This window comes from Vicugna pacos, chromosome 7 (assembly GCF_048564905.1).
Source record: "Vicugna pacos chromosome 7, VicPac4, whole genome shotgun sequence".
Lineage (NCBI taxonomy): Eukaryota > Metazoa > Chordata > Mammalia > Artiodactyla > Camelidae > Vicugna > Vicugna pacos.
In genome coordinates, this window is record NC_132993.1 from 35,696,945 (window position 1) to 35,719,217 (window position 22,273).

General features: G+C 38.1%; 1 protein-coding gene across 6 annotated transcripts in view; it reads right to left on the reverse strand.

The window, feature by feature from the left end:
• Nucleotides 1–1,059: 1,059 nt before the first annotated feature.
• Nucleotides 1,060–22,273, reverse strand: part of GPR141 (G protein-coupled receptor 141) — a 171,262-nt gene continuing 150,048 nt past the window's right edge. For 4 of the 6 annotated variants that reach the window (XM_015237317.3, XM_072964666.1, XM_006201902.4 and 1 more), the window contains one exon: nucleotides 1,060–3,797. In XM_015237317.3, the coding sequence (XP_015092803.1) occupies nucleotides 2,872–3,783 (912 nt within the window). In that variant the 5' untranslated portion in view covers nucleotides 3,784–3,797 and the 3' untranslated portion in view covers nucleotides 1,060–2,871. Of the gene's footprint in view, nucleotides 3,798–14,842; nucleotides 15,161–22,273 lie in introns of those variants that run through there. The other 2 variants (XM_072964665.1, XM_072964669.1) reach the window with 2 other exon arrangements.

Sequence of the window (22,273 nt, forward strand, 5' to 3'; positions counted from 1 at the left end):
GTTTGATTACCATAGCTTTTACAGTGTGTCATATTGAAGCCTCCATCAAGTTCACTTTGACATTGGGGCCCAGCTCCTATCTGTGGAAGTTCCAGCCAACATGTATACCCCTTCAGAAAACAGAACTTGCTCATTTTTCTGAGTTCTGTCTTGTTAAATGCCTAGCATTCTGGTTCTATCACAGAAATAGGGTTCAGCCTTGCGAAGACCAAAATCCTTCTCAGGTTCTCTGGCTGGTGGCTGGTTTCTGATATCTGTAGATGCCCTTTTGCCTAATGAGATTTCTAAGCATCATCCAAGCAAATCCACCATTACTGTGCCCCTTCTACAATAGGGTTTTTGTTACCAACTATTTTCCAAATGCTCTAGTCATCCTCTATCACAAGGAATTCCCTTATTCCTATCAGCCCCAATATACATGAGATTCCTTGGTCTATGTTATTTGAGATTAAGTGAGCAAAATCTACCAAATCTAAGAGATGGAGTTTCTCAAAGGTTCACCTCATTGATTTCACACTCAAGAGTTGATGGCTGGAGTGGATTGTCCTGCTGCCCTCCTTTGGAAGAACTGCCCTGTTAACCTAGGAATGTTGTTTTAATGGCAATCCCATTGAGGAGGATTTGGGGAGGGTTTGCAGATTTTTAGCACTTCTTGAATCATTACACACAAACTCATTTCACTGAAAAAAAAAATTATCATTATCCCTGGGTTCGAAATCTGGTAGATACTGACTATGAGCCAATTTGAGAGTTGAGAGGCTCACGGAAAATACCGTTGTCTTATCAAAAAGGAAAAATACATATACATTTTCTTTGTATTTTCCTGAAAGTTGCATTTACTGTTTAATCATGACAGAAATGAAAGACATCATTTAGAATTGAATCAAACTGAGGTTAAGTATTCCCAAAATATAGGAGCATCTTTCCAGTTTATAATGTCATAAAATTGGCAAATCTCCCTTTTAAATTGACTATGTCTGTGGTAGACATTGGTTCTCAGTCTTTGCAGACCCAATGCCTTACTTTTTATTGTAGATATTTGGTAACACTTTTGCCACTCTAAAATAAAATTCACAGATAATATAACCCTTTTACACATATATAATGTTCAAATTGTTTTATATATGTATATATATATGAGTAACAAAAGAGGAAGTTATTTATAATAAAATGTATGTATTTCATTGAGTAAATGCTCAGATTCGGTCACAAAAGGAGACAAAATGAGGCAGTCTGATGTTGGCACCTGTATTGTTTACATGTGTGTTGTGTTGTATGTTAATTCCACAGATGGTGTTGCCATTGATACTGTGATTTCCCAAAGGAATGAACAACTCTTGGTAAAGTTCTGAGGAAGATAGAGTAAAATCTTTCCTCAATATCTATGGTAGCTGCATTTCTGAAAAATTCAGAAAATTAAAACCATACCAAGAAAATGCTATGTGTTTATGAAAACTGAATAAAAAGTAACTAACTGTTCTGATTATTATGAGCATAGGTTTTACTTCATGAATGTCTGGAAGAATATTCAAATACAGAGCAAGTCCTGATAATTTTTAATTGCGCACAAGGCAGGGTGTCTAGCCTCTGACCCCAGCCATCAAATACCAGTCCAAAAGTGGCCTGAGTGGCCAATGTCACTCCCAGTCCTGCAAAAGACTTATTTTTAAAACAATTCGAGACAAAGAACTGGCAAAATGGATTTTTTTCATTATTCTGTAAATATTAATGAATAAGATATTTTATATATTGCATTTCTATATTTGGGATAATATTTCTTATAGGTCCACAAAAATAGGCCTATTTATATTTATTTATATAAATAGGTCTTTATTATAATATGTGATAATACAGAGAAAAGCATATTGCCTGACATTAACATATTTAAGATCTGTAAGAGACTATATAATACAATCTACAAGCTGACAGATATTATGATAATAAGACATGGATATATAAGAAGAGAAACAATGTCATTCCTATAAATACTTTTTAAATTTTTAAAATATTTTACCATAATTATTTTCCTACAGATTTTATGGGTAATAGCAAATTTTCTTAAAATTTTTTGGGGTCTTAGAAGTTTTCTTACAAATTTATAGGTCAAATGAGAAAGAAGAAAAACTAAGAAAAGATGAGAAAAGAAGACAAATAGAAATTAAGTTCTTAAAAGAACTTGAAAAAAAGAACAGATAAAATTTAAAACAGGAAATTTAGAGAATAAGCCCTGTATACAGTATGTTATTGCTTTTTTTCCCTCAAAACTAATTTCTATGACTCAACAATTTTAGTGATCATAAAAACCACGGGGGTATTTCTTATTCATCTGATGAATTTATGGATCCACAGAGTATAACAAATAAAGAAAAATCTTTAAATCCTGAGCATTTACCTTGCTGGAAAAAAAAAAAGTTGCCTTAATTCATTCAGTTCTTCCCTTCCTAACATGAATTGCTTCAGGTTCTGAAGGATCAAATATGAAGCCAGACCAGTTCCAAAGTTTCACAATTTTGAAACTTTGAGGGAAATAGTAGAAATATGGGCAGGAGGGAAAAAATCCACAAGCCTACATTAAGCTAGTAAAACTCAGAAACCATTAGACCCATGGTACCTGGATGGGCCAAGTAGACATTTTACATTGGAAAATAATGCAGTATTGTAACTCCAGGTGGACTGAACATCACTAGTCCTTGTATAGGTATCATTCAGAGATGGTAGGAATTAAATAAGGGCTGAAATGAATCCTCTGACATTTTATAGTCCTTCTGTTTGACCGCATCAAGGCATGGTTTTTTAATCAAGTAATGAAATAACCATTCCTGTCTTCACTCTCAATATAAAGGAAGTAGTTCTGAATACTGTAGTTTGTGGCTAATGGCACAAAAGGCAATTCCATAAGTCAATTATCTTTTGCTTAAACCAATGGCTTCCCCCGAGAACAAAGAGCAGCAAATCAAAGCAGCTAATTGCTGTTACACTCAAGAAGATTTCATTGTAAAATGCAGCATTGTTGTTGCAATCACTTGAGTGTGCCACAGTGTACAAGTAATAGATCCTAAAGAACTGGTAGGGAAGGAAGCAAACAAGAATGACCCCTATAAAAAGCAGGTTTTTCAACTGGGCCCAGAACTCCTGGTGGGATAGTAAGGAGTGGCGTATCTTCCGCACCATCAACATGATGATGATACTCTGGAAGACCAAAAGAATCACCGCAATGATTATGACAATAATGACTATCATATAGTTGATGACTTGCACAGGTACATGAGCAAGTTCTTTGTGGAATTTAAAACAGTGGTATTTATCATACCCCTCCTGAGTTCCATAATGAGAAAAAACCAGGGGCACCACAATGACAATCACCAGTAGCCACAAGCCGGTACTGGCAGCCACAGCATGCAGTTTTCTATAGAATTCCATTTTGTCCTTGTGCTTGAAGAAGAGGAGGAACCTGATGACCAGGATCACCACATAGAACAGGAATGTAAGGTACATGTGGATGTGCACCATGGCGCTCACAAATTTGCAGAAGGGCAAGCCAAATGTCCAAGTGTGCTTGATGAGGTAGGTCAAGCGAAAAGGCACTGTCAGCAGAAAAACACTGTGGACCACCACCAGGTTAATGACTGCTGTGGTGGTTACAGACCGGGTGTTCATTTTCACTAGCAGGAACAAAATGGAGATGATGCCCACCAGCCCTCCAATGAGCACAACGAAGTAGAGCCTGGTTAAATGGGGTGTCAGTATAGGTTCAACGCAGGAGGAAATATTGTGGCCAGCCATACTTCAGAAGTCACCTGGAAAGAGATAAAGCACCAGTGTAACTAACAAACTTCCAGAATTTTGTTCATATTTTGTTCACATCGCACAGGCAATTGACTTTGTCATTTATTTGTTTATATGATGTAAACTTTATGTGCCTTAAGAATAAGACTATTGTCATACACATTTCTGTATACTCTAGACTGAAAGCACAAATCATTGATTCTTAACCTTTAGTAGGTTAAAAACCTCACTGAGAGGCCCCCAGAGACATGTCTACATACTCAAAACAATTTGCATAAAATTAGACTGCAGGCCATTTGAAGCTGATACATGGATACTAGTACTGCAGCAACCACTGGGGGGAGGTGGAACCTAAAATGGACAGAAAGCTGAGTGGATACATTAAGTACACAAAATAATTTTTTTCTTTTACATATCCTAATTCTCTTAATCCCTTCCAATTTATCCACAAATGATCCAAGAATATTTATACTTAATTCCTTTAGGATACTGATTAGTTTGGCCAAAAAAAATTGGCTAAATCAAGGCAAGAGCAAGCAACAGGAAGGTGTATCTGAATTTCTCATCACAGCTATGTTATCACCTAGCAGTGGGATCTTGGCTAAGTTCTTCTCATGGGCCCCAGTGAAAACAGCATGCCTCCCCATTCTCCCATCCCCACCCCTACATTCGTAAAAGAACTATCATTTTTCCTCTGGACTCCTGAAGGATCCTTGGTCCCTTCTAATTTATTATCCAAATTCTAATTTATTATTTACTAAATAAAAGGCATGTAAATCTTTAATTACACGAATCAAGTCATTTTACTTTCTTATTTAAATTCCTCAATTGCCTCCCATTTCTTTCAAGTTAAAAACCAAAATTCTTACATGTCTAGAATGGTCAGGGTAATGGCAAATTCTGATCCCTCGAGATTAGATTCAAGAAATAATCTAGAGGCAAAATTGACAGGATTTGCCATGAATTATATATAGGGAAATGAAGGGAAAGGAAGTGTCTCAATCACTCCCAGATTTCTTACTTAAACAACTGTGTGATAAAAGGTCTGTTTACTGATAGCAGGGAAACTGAGGATCGAATTTTAGGAAGAACAATAGCTGAATTCCGCATTTAGTACCCAACCTTTGTAATACATTTGCATTTATTCATTTCTTGAATGTCTCTTCATACAGTCAAAATGAACCAATTACTTATACAATACTGATGAATCAAAAAAGCATTATACAAAACCATGTGTTCTCAACAGGGCAATATTCCCTGCCATGGGGGGAAAATGTTTGTTCTTGAGGCATGAAAAATCTTACTTTTAATGTACAAAACATAGGTATACCTACAGTCCATAAACAGACAAACATTACATCTATGATATTAAGATTTTATAAGCGAGGGAAACACAATTAGGGAAAAATGTCTAAAAATGTCTAAAAGGCTCTTAGGGGGGCAATAATAAAGTTGAGAACGCTATACTAAATAAAAGACACTATCCACAAAAGACTACAAGCTGAATGATTTCTTTCTCTAGATAATCAAAACTAATGTGACAGAAAGAAGACCAGTGTAGCTCAGGGCCCAAGTCGCAGGGGTAGGAATTGACTTCAAAGGGGCATGGGGGAACTTATGGGGTGATGGAATGTTTTATGTTGTGTTAGATACAGTTGGAGTTATTTGTCAAAGCTCATCAAATTGTAAACTTAAAGTTGGTGAATTTTTAGGGGGGAGGGAGGTACTTAGTTTTAGTTTTATTTATGTAATTTTTTTAATGAAGGTAGTGGGGACTGAATGCGAAAATTGGTGAATTTTCTTGCATATTAACTTATATTTCAATAAAACTAATTTGAAAAATAATAATAATCTGGCCCTAGAGAGCCTCTGCTTTCATGGATATGGAATAGAATTTCCTTGCAACCCACTTTAAAAGCTTGCCTCATGTTATACTTGTTCTATATAATGTGTAGTCTCTGTACTTGCCTTTTATTTTCCTCTGTAGAAAAGTAGTTCCATCAGGTAAACATGAAATTACACTGTATTCGTATCTGAATCAAGGATGAATGTGCCACCATAAATTCTACTCATCTTTTCTTTTTCTTTTTCTTTTTTTTGGTTAATGACTTAGAAGGAACAACTTCAGAAAGAAGAAGAAAGTATGAATAATTGCATACGATCTGTCTCAAGTTCTCCTTTCTCGCCAGCTGCCATGGTCTCTCTCAGATATAAGAAGCTCATGTTAAACCTCTAATATGTGCCAGGTACCACGTGAGATGCTTGCCTGAGCATAGTCTCATTTAGCCTTCACAGCAGTCCTGTGCACTGTGTATGTATCACTATACTGAGTGAAGAAACTGAGCCCCAGGCAGGGTATCATTTGGCTAAGTTCTCCAAAGTCTCTGTTTCTGTCTGTCTGTCTGTCTGTCTCTCTCTCTCTCTCATATACAAATGGAGAAGCAAGTTGTGCCTCTCCTAAGCCCAAATTTCTAAAGCTTAACATCAGAAGAAGGGGAGGCTATTAAGAAATCCGATTCTACTCACATAGCTATGTGCCAATATATCTTGAAAGCTGCTCTTCCTTCTTTTTGAATTTCTCACTTTCCTACACCCTTTACTTGGTTTACAGCAGATCCCATAAGGTAGCTCATTCAACATCCATTCCAACACTTTCTGGTCTGCCAGACAATTTCTGTACAAATTTTTTGCAGTTATAGTGCTTGTATGTGACCTAGTTTCTGCTAGTCTGTTGTGCTACTGCAAAACTTGGAGGCCAAAGTGAGGGATGTCAGTCTGTAGAGAGATCAGATCATCTGGCAAGACAGGAATGGAAATGTCTGGTTTCTCTGGGACAGCCATGGCACAGGTATCCAGTACTATACCTCATAGATTTCAGGAAGCAGTAGTCAGTGATATTTCTGCTATTAACCCCAGTTACACTTCTGCCTTCCAAATAAGACTGACCAGGGAATAACTGTATTTTCCTTTGTATTCACAGAACCTAGTGAAGTTACTAAAATTAATATAAATATTATTATTGAAAACGTACATACTTACAGTAGAGTGCTCAGCTCTAAGTATACAGCTCAATGAATTTTAACAGAGTTAACATACCCTCACCATAGGTAATCACCATCCTGACAACTAAAATCATACAGGTTTGCCTACTTTGAATTTTATATAAATTCAACGTCCTTTTTGTGTGTGTAGTTTAGTTCACTCAACATTATACTTTGAGATTCATTCATGTGTATAGTTTTAGTTAGCTAATTCTTATTTAGTATATCATATCATTGTATGATTATTTCACAATTTATCCATTCTACTGTTAATAGACAATAGTGTTACTTCCAGTTATAGGGCTCTTATAAATACATGCACATTCTTATAAATATCTTTCGTGAAAATAAGTATGCATTTCTGATGGGAATTTACTTAATGCATTTCTTTTGGGAATTTACCTAAGTGTGGAATTGATGGACTATAGGGTATATCTATGTTCAGCTTCTGTGAAAGCAGCAAACAGTTTCTGATGTAGATTCCCACTAACGTTTGATGAGAGTTTCAGTTGCTCCACAAGCTCAAGAACACCCAGAATTTTCTGCCTCTCACTTTTGCTGTTGTAATAGATATAGTTGGATTGCACTGTGGTTTTATTCTGCATTTACCCAATGAATAATAAAGGTGAGCACATTCTTACGTATAAATTGGACACTTGGATATCCTGTTTTGTGAAGTGCCTTTTGCAGTCTTTTGCCATATTTCTGTTTGGTTGCCTGCCTTTTTCTTATTGATTAGTAGTAGTTCTTTATCTAGCATAGATATTACTCCTCTGTTGGAGATACGTATTGTAAATATCTTCCTCCACTTTCCTTTTCACTCTTTAACTGGTATCTTTTGATGAACAGAATATCTAACTTTCAGTATTACCAATTTTGTCAAATTTTTTTCAAAGTCAGCATTGTCAAGTTCTGTTAAGGAATCTGACTGCCCAAAGGTAATAAAGACAGTATGCTATGTTTTCTTCTGTTTAATTTGAAATTTTTTTCATTTTTAGATACACAATTAATCTAGAATAGATTTTTCAATATAATGTATGGTAAAAAGCCATGAGTATTTTTTTCCCATAGGGATAGCCAATTGACTAAGAATCAATAATTGGGAAGACCATCCTTACCCCACTACAGTGTCAGCTGTGTCATAAATCAGGCGACCTGATATGGGTCAGTTCAGTCCATTTTTAGGGCTCCAGTATGTTCCACTGGTTTATTGATCTATACACGTGCAAATACCACACTATCTAAATCACTAATGCACTATAGTAAGTTTTCATAACAGGTAGTGCAATTTTTCTAGCTCTCTTTTCCTTAAGATCAGCTGAGCTATACTTGACCTTCTGCACTTCCATGTAAGTTCTAGAATCTGCTTGTAAAAACTTCAGGGGTTTTTAACAGAGTTGTGTTGAAATTGTAGCTATCAGTAGCTTTAGACGGATATTAATAGCTTTTCAATATTGAGTCTTCTAATCACTGAACATAACATATCCCTCCATTTTCTTATATTTTCTTTAGTTTGTCTCAATAATGTGTTGTAGTTTTCTATAGAGAAGTATTGTATATGCTTTTTTGTATTGGTTGAGATAATCATGATTTCTCTCCCTTTTTGTGGTTAGTGCAGTTAATTACAATGATTGATTTGCACATACTCCACACTTGTGTAGTTGGAATAAAACCCATTTTGATGTGGTATATAAACCTCAATAATACATTATTTTATTTTAAGTTCTTTTGCATAGAATTTTGGTTCTCTTATGAGAAAGACTGGTCCATGATTTTCTTCTCAGTGCCCTTGTCGGGGGTAACAAAGTTTTACTGGCTTCATTAAATGAACTTAGAAATGTTCTCTCGTTTACCATTTTCTAAAAGAGTTTATGCACAATTGATGTTATCCTTCCAGTATTCTATATAGTCAGCTGGGATTACATTTAATTATATTATTCATATCATTTACATACACACTGTTTTGTGGGGATTTTCTGTCTCCCTGTTCTAGCAGCAATTGTGAGGAGTTTTTTCATGGTCTTTCATTCATTATAGATTATTCTGTCAACTTTTATTTTATATGTTTCTACACTATGCCATTGGTGCATAAAAATTTAGAATAGTGACATATTCATCATAAAATGTCCTCTTTATTTCTAAAAATGATTCTTTCTTAAGAGCCACTTTTTCTGATATACTGAGTCTTCTTTGGTTTAGTGTTTGCACTTTACATCTTTTTCCATCATTTTATTTGCAACCTTTATTGTTGTAATATTTAAATTGTGTCTTTGCATAGAAAACAAATTTGTGGTTACCAAAGGGGAAGAGGAGTAAGGAATAAATTAGGGGTTTGGGACTAACAGATACACACTACTATATAAAAAATAGATAAACAACAAGGACATACTGTAAAGCACAGGGAACTATAGTTAATATCTTGTAATAACTATAATGGAAAAGTGTCTGGAAAAGACACTTCATTTTGTTGATTGTTTCCTTTGCTGTGCAGAAGCTTTTTAGTGTGTATAATCCCATTTGTCTATTTTTGCTTTTGTTCCCTATGCTTTTGATGTTATTTCCAGGGCCAGTGTCAACAGGCTTTTCCCTTAAGTTTTCTTCTAGGAGTTTTGTGGCTTCAGGTCTTACAATTAAGTCTTTAATCCATTTTGAGTTAAATTTTGTGTATAGCGTAAGATGAAATTCCAGTTTTATTCGTTTGCATCCAGTTTTCCCAAGACCATTTAATAGAGAGACCATACTTTCCCCATTGCATATTCTTGTCAAAGATCGGCTGACCATCTATACATGGGTTTATTTCTAGACTCAGTTGTGTTCCATTGGTCTCTGTGTCTGTTTATTTGCCAGTACCATACTATTTGGATTCCTTTGTAATATATTTTGTATTAACAGCTTTGTATAGTAGCTCTGTAATGTATTTTGAAATCAGAAAATTTGATGCCTCCAACTTTGTTCTCCTTGGGCATAATTCCTTTGGCCACACAGAGTCTTTTGTTGTTCCATATGAATTTTAGGATTTTTTTCCTATTTCTGTAAAAAATGCCATTGAGATTTTGATAGAGATCACATTAAATCTACAGATCACTTATGGTAGGATGGATTACTCTGGGTAGTAATTTTAACAATATGAATTCTTTCAATTCATGAATACAGGGTATTTCCACTTATTTCTGTCTGCTTTAATTTCTTTCATCAGTGTCTTACAGTTTTCAGTGCACAAGTCTTTTAAGTTTATTCTTAAGTATTTTATTCTTTTTTATGCTATTGTTAATGGGATTGTTTCCTTAATTTATTGTTTCAGATAGTTTATTATTAGCTTATAGAAATGTAACTGATTTTTATAGGTTGACTTTTTAATCCTGCAACTTTAATAAATTCATTGATTAATTCTAACAGGGTTTTTGTTTGTTTGTTTGTTTGTTTTTGTAGAGCTTTTAGGGTATTCTATGTATGAGATTACATTTTCTGCAAAGAGACATAATTTTACTTCTTTCCAATTTGGATACCTTTTATTTCATTTTCTTGCTCTTTTTCTTCTTAATTGCTCTTTTAATTTCTTTTTAATTTCAGTACCATGTTGAATAGAAACAACAGAGTGAGCATCCTTGCCTTGTTTCAGATCTTGGAGGAAAAGATTTCAGTTTTTCACCATTGAGTCTGATGTTAGGTATGGATTTTTCATATACGGCATATATTGTGCAGAGGTAAGTTTCCTCTATGCATAATTTTTCGAGTATTTTTTTTAATCATGAAAGGGTATTGAATTTTATCAAATGCTTTTTCTGCATGCATTGAGATGATTATTCTTCCCTACATTCTGTTAATGAGGTATATCACATTGATTGGATATGTATATTGAGCCATTCTTGCATCCAGGAATAAATTTCACTTGGTCATGATGTATGAGGCCTTTAATGTGCTGTTGAATTTGGTCTGATAATATTTTGTTAAGGATTTTTGCATGCATGTTCATCAGGGATATTCTGCAAGCCTCACAGATGGCCTGCCTTAGATGGCAGCTGCTGCATGTCTGCCTTCTCTCAGCGAAGCTGTGCCATGCATTCTCTCAGTCTGCCTGCAGGGGGCACACTCTCTCACATCCTAGCTCCAACTCTGGCTTAGGTAACATAATGAGAAAAAGAAGGTTAAAAGGTTTTCATAGAGTGTGTTTTTTTTTTTTATAACGCACTCTTCCTCTTTGCCTCCCACATGGCACATTCTCTTTTTGTTCTCTTGAAGACCACTCCATTCCACACAGTTGTCCTCTACCAAGATGGCTCATCAGCTTTTGAAAGCCAAACAAAACTAGAATGGGGCCTACAGAAAGAAGACAATGAAGTGGTGAAGGCTTTTGAGAGTCATAGGCAGTAAGCGAGAACACATAGGCATGCGGCTACAATATCTTCTCAGGAAAAAAAAATGTATGTATGCAAGAAGTATTTCTCTGCATATGGGATGTGACTCCAGTGATTAATAGAAATTTTTAATTAGTTGGCATAAAAACTTTATTTCTCCTCTCCTTCATTCTTTCTCAAAGAAACACATAAGTTCTCCTGCATACTTGACTTGCTTGTAGCCAGGGCTGTGCACGTCCAATACCACACTGTCAGAGTCAATTCCCCACCTGTGTGGGGACAGGGGCATTGCCACATGTTCACCACATCCTGTTGTCTGATACATGAGAAGGATGGACACATGGATGAATAGCATTATCTTATCAATATTACATTAAAGAACTGTATTCTCCAAATTGAAGTTGAAACAGTAAAATCTGCAGACAATTCTCATTTGAGTTATGAGCAACATCCTTTCTTCATGTCAGATCTTTTTGTACAGTGGTTTACTTCAAAGACAATTAATAGCAACATCAATTCCACCAAAGTAAGCGGATTTGTTTAAACCCAGACTGTTAAATATTTCCTAATCTATTACTTTACGTGTGAGAGTTGGCTGCCCACAAAAGAATGGGGGATATCTTAAGTTTTTGTACAAAATGGAAAGTTCAAAACTTTAAAATCTTGGAAAGAAATATCTTCATTGCAAAAACTTTGAACACAAACAAAAATAGTAAATAGACTTTAAAAATGCTTCCAATGGCTCACTGCAGAATAATAGCTTGCTAACGAGAACAGTCCCTACACTGGGAAAACCGAGGAGATGTCTGAGAGAAGCAGTCGGGCCTGGGAGACAGACACTACAGGCAGCACCTAGGGACTTGGAACAGCTAAGCCAACACCCACAGTCACAGTGTTCAAGGACAAGCTCAGCTGAGGGCTTTGACAGGTGTTACATACAGAATGTGCCCAGTGAAGTTCAATGAACACTTGCAGATAGTATATAGTCTCTTATTAAATGAGAAGCTCTGTTTCTTTCCTTGGATGTCAAATTTAGTTGCTATGTGCTTGCATTTTTTAATATTCAGTCTCAGGTTTTGAAATTTGCCCTGTGCCTTGGGTACAAAGACACTTTAAGAAGAGGAGAACACTTGCGACTTAGAAGTCACTCCTGATTGAATGTTTGAGACTCACTATTTGCTATTATTTGAAGACTCCACCTCAAACCCAATTCTTGTAGAAAAAAGTAAAAAAATAAAAATAGGACGAGGGGGAAGAGACAAGGCAGAGGGGAAGGCAGGCTCTGAGGCTCCAGCCAGCCGTGCTGTCATCCCTTGCAGGCCTTGAGCTGACTAGCATTTTCCTGGCATCAAAGGTTTTATACCTGGAAGTAACACAAATGTATTTGTTTACCCAGATGATTGTCTAATATAATATGAACTGTTTGCAAAAGAGCACAGCTGACCTCTTTGTCACCTGAAGAAAAGTGAGGGACATACTTTCTGCTTCCATGGAGATGACCCACTACGAATACAAGGAGCCAGGAAATTTTTAAAAAACAACGTCTACAACATTTCTTTGTTGATAATATTTAGACGGCACCCTTACATCTTCACTGTGTTTCCCCTTCCCCAACAGTCTGCCCTGTTCACCCCGTCCTGTATATGCCCGAGCTCTAAGCTCAGATTCCTTTTCCTTCAGGGTGCTTGCTCCCTGGTGCCCTATACACTCTCAGCTGCTCTCTCAGAATGCTTCACCTAAGCATCTCATTCCTTCTTTTCCTGCTTTATTAATTCCCATTTAAATTCTTTATTTTAGTCATTTGTGTACCTGTTTTTAACGTTGAATTTCTTTCAGAACTAAGACTTTTTTGGGGGATGGGTGGGTGAATGGGTGAAATAATGGTGAAAAACTACCTTGATCTTATCAAACATCTTTAAAAGGGCTACATTTGGATCTAATCCAGTAACTGATGTCAGGAGCCTGGAATAAGCTGCAGACCAGGGCGCACTCTCCTAAGTGAGCAGGCTGCCTCCCTGGCTCTCCCTGAAGCACCGTGCCTTGGGCAGTGATCTCTTGTTTATCTCTGTGACTGACCCCGGAAGCACAGCAAGAAGACTGGCCTCAAACTCCAATTTCCCTCTGTCCTCTCATTTCCCTACTTAAAACCCTTCTTTGGTTCCTTTTAGTGAAAAGAGTGAAGTCTGACACCTACCATGTCATAGAAGCCCTTTGAAATCTGACCCCAACTGATATGTGACAGCATACTTTTTGTCACGACCCCTCTTTCCTCACCCCACCTTCAGCCTATGCCCAGACTGACAGATCTTCTTGCCATTCCTGGAATGTCCTTTTTCATACCTACAGCTTGTTTCTTCTCTTTGTAGATCCCAAATGTACCACTAGACATGGGAGGCTGAAGTCCAAATTATATCATAAATGATATTATTTCCCTTCTTAAAACTTTCCCTGGCCTCCCACTGTCTCTCAGACATCAGAGATGCATAAACTTCTTAGCATGACATACTAAATCTGTCCCACTGGACTTTATGGTTCTACATCCAGCCTCTCTGCCACTGGAGCACCAGGATTCCCCTTCTTTGTTCTGCTCTGACATCAACCCCCACACAGGAGAGCCCCTCATCTCTGCCTGAGGCTTGGCGGGGGCTGTTTCCTTGTCTCTTGCCAGTTCCCTTCCCATTGCTTTGCCCACAGCCCTGCTTGGGCCTCAGTGGTCACTGCCCATGGCCTGAGGACTACCTCAGTATCAGAAGTGAGACATAGAAGTGGCTTCTATGGCTGTTTTATATAAGGAATCCATGGTAGAACCAACATCAAAGAGCAGTCTACAAAGCAAGGGTCCTAAAAAAAAATGGTAGAGTCCTACAGAATAGTATTAGGCAATCCACATCCTCATGAGTGCATAGACTTCAGTCCACAGGACCCCCTCCCCCTTCTAGAAGAGCATCTATAATCTATTTTGGGATTTTTCACTTTATTTAATAAAAAAATCATATCATTTTAAAGTACCTTTCATATAGTAGGTAGTAAATATTCTGAGATGAATAAAACATTTCCCTCCCTGCATTTAAATCTTCTGTCTGGTAGGGGAGAAAGAATTACATAAATTATTACAACACCTACAAGAATTCAGAGGAGGATGTAACTTATTTAACATATAGCGGAGAGTAAAGGCATCAAAATGTAGTAGCGATGGAGTAATGTTTGGGCATGGGTATGTAACAGGTGCTGGATCTTGAAGGATGCATTAAGGTTCCAGATGCAGAGAGGAGGAGATAGAGCATTGCAGGTAAAGACAAGTGTGTGAGAAAAGACATGGATGCATGTTCAGGGAATTAACAATAGTTAGATGTGCCAGGAACATTAGGTAAATTAGTAGAAAACAGGTGAATATCTCTAGGTGAGGCTTGCGAGATACACAGCATGTTGCCACTCTGAGGATTTCCTATTTCAATCTGAAAATTATAAAAGATGCACACTTTAAAATATCAAATGACATTTTAATATTTCAATTCTGAAAGTTTACTTTTGGCAACAGAATGGAGAAAGGATTCGAGGAGGGCAGGACAAAAAGAGTGATACCATTAGCAGGCTATTATGCTGATCAAGTTTAAATATTAAGAGGATTGGTGCAAGTTGACACCACCTAGGAGAACTCACCCCCAAATTAAACAAAACTGAAGACTCGGGCTGGAGAGGACATTGCATGCTTCAGGTACATCAAACAGCAAATGATGACATCTGTGTATCACATCAACAATAAAGCCTGGAATAATCACTGAACATTTTATGAAAAGAAACACCACATTAAAAAAAAAATCAAACACCTCAGGTAAATGAACTAACAGACTAGTTAGTTTGCTAAAAGGACAAAGGAGGAAAAAATAACTTTAAATGTAGTTACTACCCTCAAAGAGAAGAAAATGATGTGAGAAAAATTCAATTATAGTTGTTATTGAATAACAGATGTACCAAACTAACAAACACAATTGGTGAACTTGTAAAAATGTTCAGAAAGATTCTCTCAGATGAAACAAAAGATGGCCAAGAAGGAATATTTCGAAGAAATTCTACAGAACATCTAGGGCAAATCTAGAAGTTCCAATATCATCTGGAGAGAGCAAAATGGAATAGAATACTCAAATAATCAAAGAACATTTCCTACACATGAAACAGATGACATATTTATGTTAAAGGATCTCACCCAGTGCTGGAATGAATTAATAGAAAAGACTCTCAGACACATCAATATGGAATTTCAAATCGCAAAGAACAAGCTCGCATATCCACTTGGATGTCTCATAAACATTTCAGATTTGATATGTCCAAAGCTGACCTCCTGTACTTTTCTTCCCCACCTCCAGGCAAACACAGATATGTTACTTTCAAAGTCCTTCCAGTATCAGGTAATAGTAACTCCACTTTCTAATCGCTTGAGTGAAAAATCTTAGAGGCATCTTTGAGTCCTCTTTTTCTCCCCAAATTAACCTCCCCTCCTTAAGCAACTTCTATCCTCTCTTCTTCAAAATAATCAACATTGGATCCCTGGACCAGATTTTTTTTCTATAAAGGACTTTCCTGGTACAATTGACAAAATACGAACAGAGTCTACAGATCAAGTAACAGAACTGAGTCACTGTATGTGGTTATATAAGAGAATGTACTGTTCTTAGGAAATATATACTGTGTGTTGTAGGGGTAAAAGCATCATGTTTTCAACTTATTCCCAAATAGATCAAAAAATTATAACATGTATATATAAATCAAATGTGGTAAACATTACAGTTGGGAAATCTGGGTTAAGGACATATTGCAGTCCTTTGTGCCATTTGTATAATGTGTTTATAAGTACAGAATTTTTCAAAGTTAAAAATCACAAAAAATGAAATAAATCTAAGGTGTGTCTTCTCTTCACTACTTGCATTACTACAACTGTGATTCGAGCTGCATCATGTTCACTGTGAATATTATGACAAAGTCATCAATTCTCCCCTACAGCCTGTTCCCACTCAGCAACCAGAGTGATCTTTCAAAATGTAAGTCAGAAGATGTCACTCTCATCACAACGCTCTAATGACTTATCACGTTACTCAGAGTCAAGTCAAAATTCGGAAAATGGTCTATTAGGCCTGATAGAATTTAAGCCCTATTCCGCCCCACTCTCTTTGATCTTATCTCCTACAACTCTCCCTTCCATTGGTATATTCCAACTAAACATAACTCCTTGCTCTCCTTCAAAAATCCCTGGCATGTTCCCACCTCAAGGCCTTTGCGCATGACATTTCCTCTTCAGGAGTGTCCCCCTCTCCCCCCAGATACCTACACAACTTGCACCTTCCACCCGTTCACATCTCTAGCCAAAGGTACTTCATTAATTCCTTTCCTGGTCTTCATAATTAAGATGTTAACACTTAACGCTTCCACCCAGCACACTTCATCCTATCTTTCTACTTTATTATTCTGCACCGCACTTATCACTGACATACCACATGTTTTAGTTGTTTGTTTGTTTTCTTGCTCCCTCCACTACAATTCAAACTCCTTGAGGACAAGAAATTCTGTTTTGTTCACTGTTTTACCTCCAGCACTGGGAACGGTGCTTTGCACATAATACCTTCTTAATAAATAATTGTTCAATGAATGAAACCAAACATACTAAAAATTCCCAAAGAGGGAAACAAAAGCCAGATATTCTATAAAATAATTTAAAACAAATCAGCATCAGACTTTTGACATATTTAAGGCTGGAGAAAAAATCTGAATGGTTTTGAAAGATGATTTTGAATTTAGAATTCTGCTTTCAATCAAACTACCATTCGAGGTGGAAAGAAAAGGAAACGTATTCTGAAACACGAACACTCAGAAATCTCTCAGATCATCCCTGAATTATTAATGTATAATCTAGTAAAATGAAAAAGGATATATGGGATACCAGAAATAAGATAGTAGGGGAGTGACATCAGCATCACTGCGTAGTGAGAGGCTCTCTTTGTTTCTCCCCATCAATCTACAACCGGTAAAGCATCCACAACTCAACAAAGGTGCCTCTGCCCGACACACCAGGGTAATGGAGAATTCCACATATCTGTACATCTAAAAGTAGGCGGACTGGAACAAACAGAGGAGGTAGAACCAGAAAAACAGCAGAGGTGGCACCTGCAATCCCAGGTCACCAGCCGCAGCAGCTGAGCCCAGAGCACCAGAGAACTCAGTACAGCAGGGGAGGAGGTGCAGACAACCCTGGCCTCCCAGCCACAGTGCAACTACAGCCACCAATAAGTGGGCAGCAGTGGTAGCAGGGCCTGTGACCTTGTCCCTCCAGCCACAGAGGTGCCCACGACCCCAGCCCTCTGCCCTTCACCTGCAGCAGCAGAGCCTGTGAACCTGACAACATCCGACATGGCAGAGGTGCCTGCACGACCCCAGCTCCCCACCACCTTCCCCATTCCCGGTGGCGAGGGTGGGTGGGGTAGGGCAGGGAGGAGGGGTGGGGTGGTGGGTGGCCTGCAACTCAGGAGATCCTGAACTTGGTGGAAGGGCCCACCCATCTCGGTGCCCCAGGCAGTGATGCCAGTGATACCGGCAGCAGCAAGACACCAATGATCCTGTAGGCACAAGCAGTGATAATGAGGGCATGGGACAATGCTTCTGACAGAGGCAGTGAAGGGTGGAAAGTGCCATCTCAAATATAACCAGAGGCAGCTCAGGTAAGAGAAACCCAAAGCTCATGGTATAGCGCCGTCTACTGGCAAACAAAAGAAAGGCCTCTAATTTCTAACCCGTTGAATTCTTTGAGACAAGTAGAAAAACAAAACAAAAACTTTACTTAGAGGAAAGTTGCTCAATACTTCAAATGTGTCAGCAAAGGAACAAGTCATCAAGTACCATGAAAAACCACAGTGACACGGTACCAGAAAAAGAAAATGACGATTCTCCAGAAACTAAACTTAAAGTCACAGAATATTGTGATTTAACTGATAGAGATTTCAAAAAAGCTATCATGAAGAAACTCAGTGAGCTATGAGAAAATCAGAAAGGCAGTTCATTGAACTCAGGAATAAAACGAATAAACAGAAAGAATACTTTACCAAAGAGGTTGAAACTCTAAAAAATAACCAGACAAATTCTGGAGCTGAAGACTACAATACATGAGACGACGAAGGCATTGGAAATGGAGACCATATGGGAGATGGAGCTCATTAGCGAGCTCAAGGATAGAAATCTAGAAATGATACAGATAGAGAAAGAAAGAAAATCAAGATCCAAAAAAAGAAGAAGTTCTATGAGAACTATCTGATCCTTTTAGGAAGGGCAATGTGATTGTAATTGGTATCCCAGAATGAGAAGAGAGGGGAAGGGAGCAGAGAACTTATTTAAAGAAATAATAGCTGAGAACTTATCAAACCTGTGGAAGGAACTGGATATACAAGCCCATGAAACTAAAAGAACAGCTAATTACCTCAACACAAAAAGACCTTCTCCAAGATGCAATGTATTAAAACTATCAAAGTTGAAGAGAAGGAAAGAATTTTAAAGGCAGCCAGGGAAAAAAGGATTATAACCTACAAAAAAACCAAAAAAACAAAAAAAACAAAAACCCACTAGGCAAAGAGCAGATTTCTCAGCAGAAATTCTACAGGCCAGAGGGAGCAGTCTGTGAGTTCTTTCTGTTCCCAGGGACAGCTTCCTTCAGATCTGTAGGTCTGTAGGTATTAAAATATGCTGTGAATTCTGATCCTCACATACATCCCTCTCCTCCTTACTGGAAATCTTGCTTCAAATAAATACTTGTTGCCCAAGGATTGTGCTTTGTTTTCAAGAAATATCAAATCTGTGAAAGTGTGTTCCTGAAACTCCCCCATGCCCACGGCTGCAATGGTCTTCTTGCCACCCTCACCACAGCTTCTGGGCTACTTAAACCACCCAACCCCAAATGACAGAGAAACAACATGTCAGGGGACCAGTAAGGGAGGACGACTTCCGATAGACAAAACTTGGTAGTCAGCCATGCTGGTAACTTCCTCCCCTCTAAGCTCCCATGTACGCCAGTGAAGAATTAAAACACAGGAAAGTAAGGATATGCTGTCACTAAAGAAGACTGTTCTTCACAATTTCATCTCACATGATTCAGGCTGAGTGTGTTTCATCAAGAGTATCACAAGTAGGCTTTCTTCCCTTTGGCACCACTATGATCATTTGTTGGCTAAATTATCTACTTGTTTACCTTCTTCTCTGTTATCTTTTTTTCCCCTCATAATAATTACTGAGGTTTTATTTCCTTTTCTTTTCTCAGTGTTTCTAGTTTTTTTTTATTATAAAAAGAGGCAACTAAATTAAAGAAAATAAAGAAAAATCAGAAGAACAGAAATTTTCCACTCTTTTCAATCTTTTAGTATTTTCTGCTACTATCTCTGTATGCATCTATGTTAGTGAGACAGATAATAATCACACTGTATCTCGATTTTCAACCCATATTTTTTCACTAGTAATATGTTGAAGTAATTAGCCTTGAAGCTTCTGTACTTTTAAATGACTACATAACATCCCATCAAGTGTTCGCCTTCAATGTAATTTAACCAAATTTTCAGTAATCAGACATTCCTAACTTAATGCTGTTATAAATAATTCTATGATAAATATTTTGTGAATTAAGCATGGTACACATTTTAGATTATTTTCAGAAGCCGGTATCTAAGAAAAGAGTGGTTGTGTAACATGAAAATAATTCATGGATCTAGACTTATATTGCCAAACTGCTTTACATTGACAGATACATAATATTCATTTAAAGTAAAAAATTTTTCCCTGCTTCCTAATTTAAGCTATTTCTATCAAGCAGTTTTTTTTTTTTAAATACTTCATTCAAATAACTCCACTCCAGTTAGCCCCCAATCTTTATTTGTTGTTCTTGTGGGCAGAATACTGAAATGAGAGAAACAGCTGTGGGTAAAATACTGTCACGTAACGCATTGCCCCTTGGAACATACTCTCAGCCCCCAGCAAGCTGAGCCAACAATGGAAGGAAAGTATTCCATAGGTTCTCTAGGTATTCTCCTGTTCAAATCCTGTCTTTGCTTCACATCTAAATAGAGTCTGGAAAAATCATGGACCTCTGTCTTGGAGCTCAGTATAATCTGCCAACCAGTCAAGACCACCTGGGGAGGAGTGGGCGTAGACCATGACTTTAGGGGAGGCTGAGTCTCTCTATTCAAGGAAAGGTGGCTTTTCACTTGAGAACTAACCAATATCTATGGTTGGAAGGCACCACACCTCCAAAGTGAATGTGAAGCATCTCACTCGGAGCAGTAAGACTTTCCACTAGTCACAGCTTTGAGAAGTTAGCCAGGCAGACCTGCCGAGGCTCCCCCTCCTCCCATCTCCAGGCTCAGGTACCTCTGGGTTTATGCTCTCTCACCAACAGTGGGCACGTGTATTCTAGCACCATTATGCCGGCAGCAATAGCTACGATGTCCTCCGTCCTTCCTCGGTGCCTGGTACTGTGATGGAAATGCCATGTACATTGCTTATAATCCTCCCAAGAAGTCTAGGATCTGGGTATTTTTATCCCAGATATCCGATGAAGAAACTAAGGCTCAGGAAAGCGAAGCAACTTTCCTAGGTTCATTCAGCTAACAAGTGGCAGCGCTGAAGCCCAGATGCCAAGTGCCCGTTCACAGGGCTGCCGCAGTTCAGAAGTCGTCCTCCTGTGACAGGAGGTGGCCATTCCATCCTGCTGCATACCTGCTTGCCTCTAATGCAGGGACTTTCCTAGACTGTTGGTTCTTGTTTTTCCACCGCACTTGTTTATACCTCTGTGGCCAGTTACCCAGGTATTTAAAGGCAGTTCATTTGAATACTAGTAGAAGACTTGGAGAAGTAATTAAAATAGGCCCACTCAGTAGTCTCTAAAGCCAATAAATGTTTGAGAAATTGTTCATCAGGTTGAAATATAACAGAAAAACAAAACTGCATTAAACTTTAATTATCAAAATTTAATTTGTCCTGAAGATAGAATCCTGAGTCCTTTTCTTAATTCCTTTTTACTTTTTGAACTATAAGTTCATAATTCCCTCTTTCTGAGATTGGAAATCATGCAGAGAGATGGTTACAGGGGGCTCTGACCAGCTGCTCAACACCGGATGAATCTAGCCCAGGGACGGCCACGTCTGGTTGTTGTTGGACACAAGGGGCTGCTGTCTGTAATTTCCCACTGCCTGTGCCCAGGGATCCCTGATGTGCCACTGGGACACAGCCTTCTTCTAAGAGTGCCAGGCAGGAGTCGCACCGTATCCTTCCTCTGGCTGCTTTGACCCAGCTCTCTCTGGGTCTTGAGTTTCCTGGAACCCCCCAAACCTCCTCTCCTGCTGATGCTTCTTTCTTTACTCCATGCCCTCAAATTAATTTAGATGTATCTCTTTGATTATTGACCCTCCCAGGACCAGCCAGCCCCTCAAATATTGACTCCAGCCTGGCTCTGAAGTTCTCTAGGGCCTCCTTCCTCTGTTACTCATTCTGGCCCCTGCTTCCAAGGGCTGCTTCTGCTTCCCATCATCACTGCTTCACTCCTAATGGAATTTCTCAAAGAATTCGAGCTTTGCCTTACGCTCTTGTTCCCTCACCTCTTTCCTTCAAAGTTTTTCCCCTGTCCCATCCCACAGGGGCCCAAGCAATTTCTTGCAGAAGTCCCAGACTAGGAGGAGGTGCCACTTATTTCCTCAGTTTCCCATCTAATTCTCAGCTACCGCCACTACTTTATTTTTGGTTTGCTACCCAGCTTCCTCTGAACTTCATATTCTAACCATAGCCAAGATGAATTCTTAGACAATTTAGTCTATTCTTACAAAAATGACTCATGACTTTCAGATACGTGTGGCAAAGGGTATGTTTCAGTTTTCTGAAGAGAGGAACTAAGTTTCTCCAGATTACAGGAGAGCATCTGATGAAATTCTCCATTTACAAATAGTAAAATATACTCTTCATACCTCTATACTGCACCCCCCACCAACCACACACACGCAACACTTATCAAGGCAGTTTAAAATGAAAGAGCTGAGCTCTGTTTGAGATCACGTATCTTCAAATTCCATACTA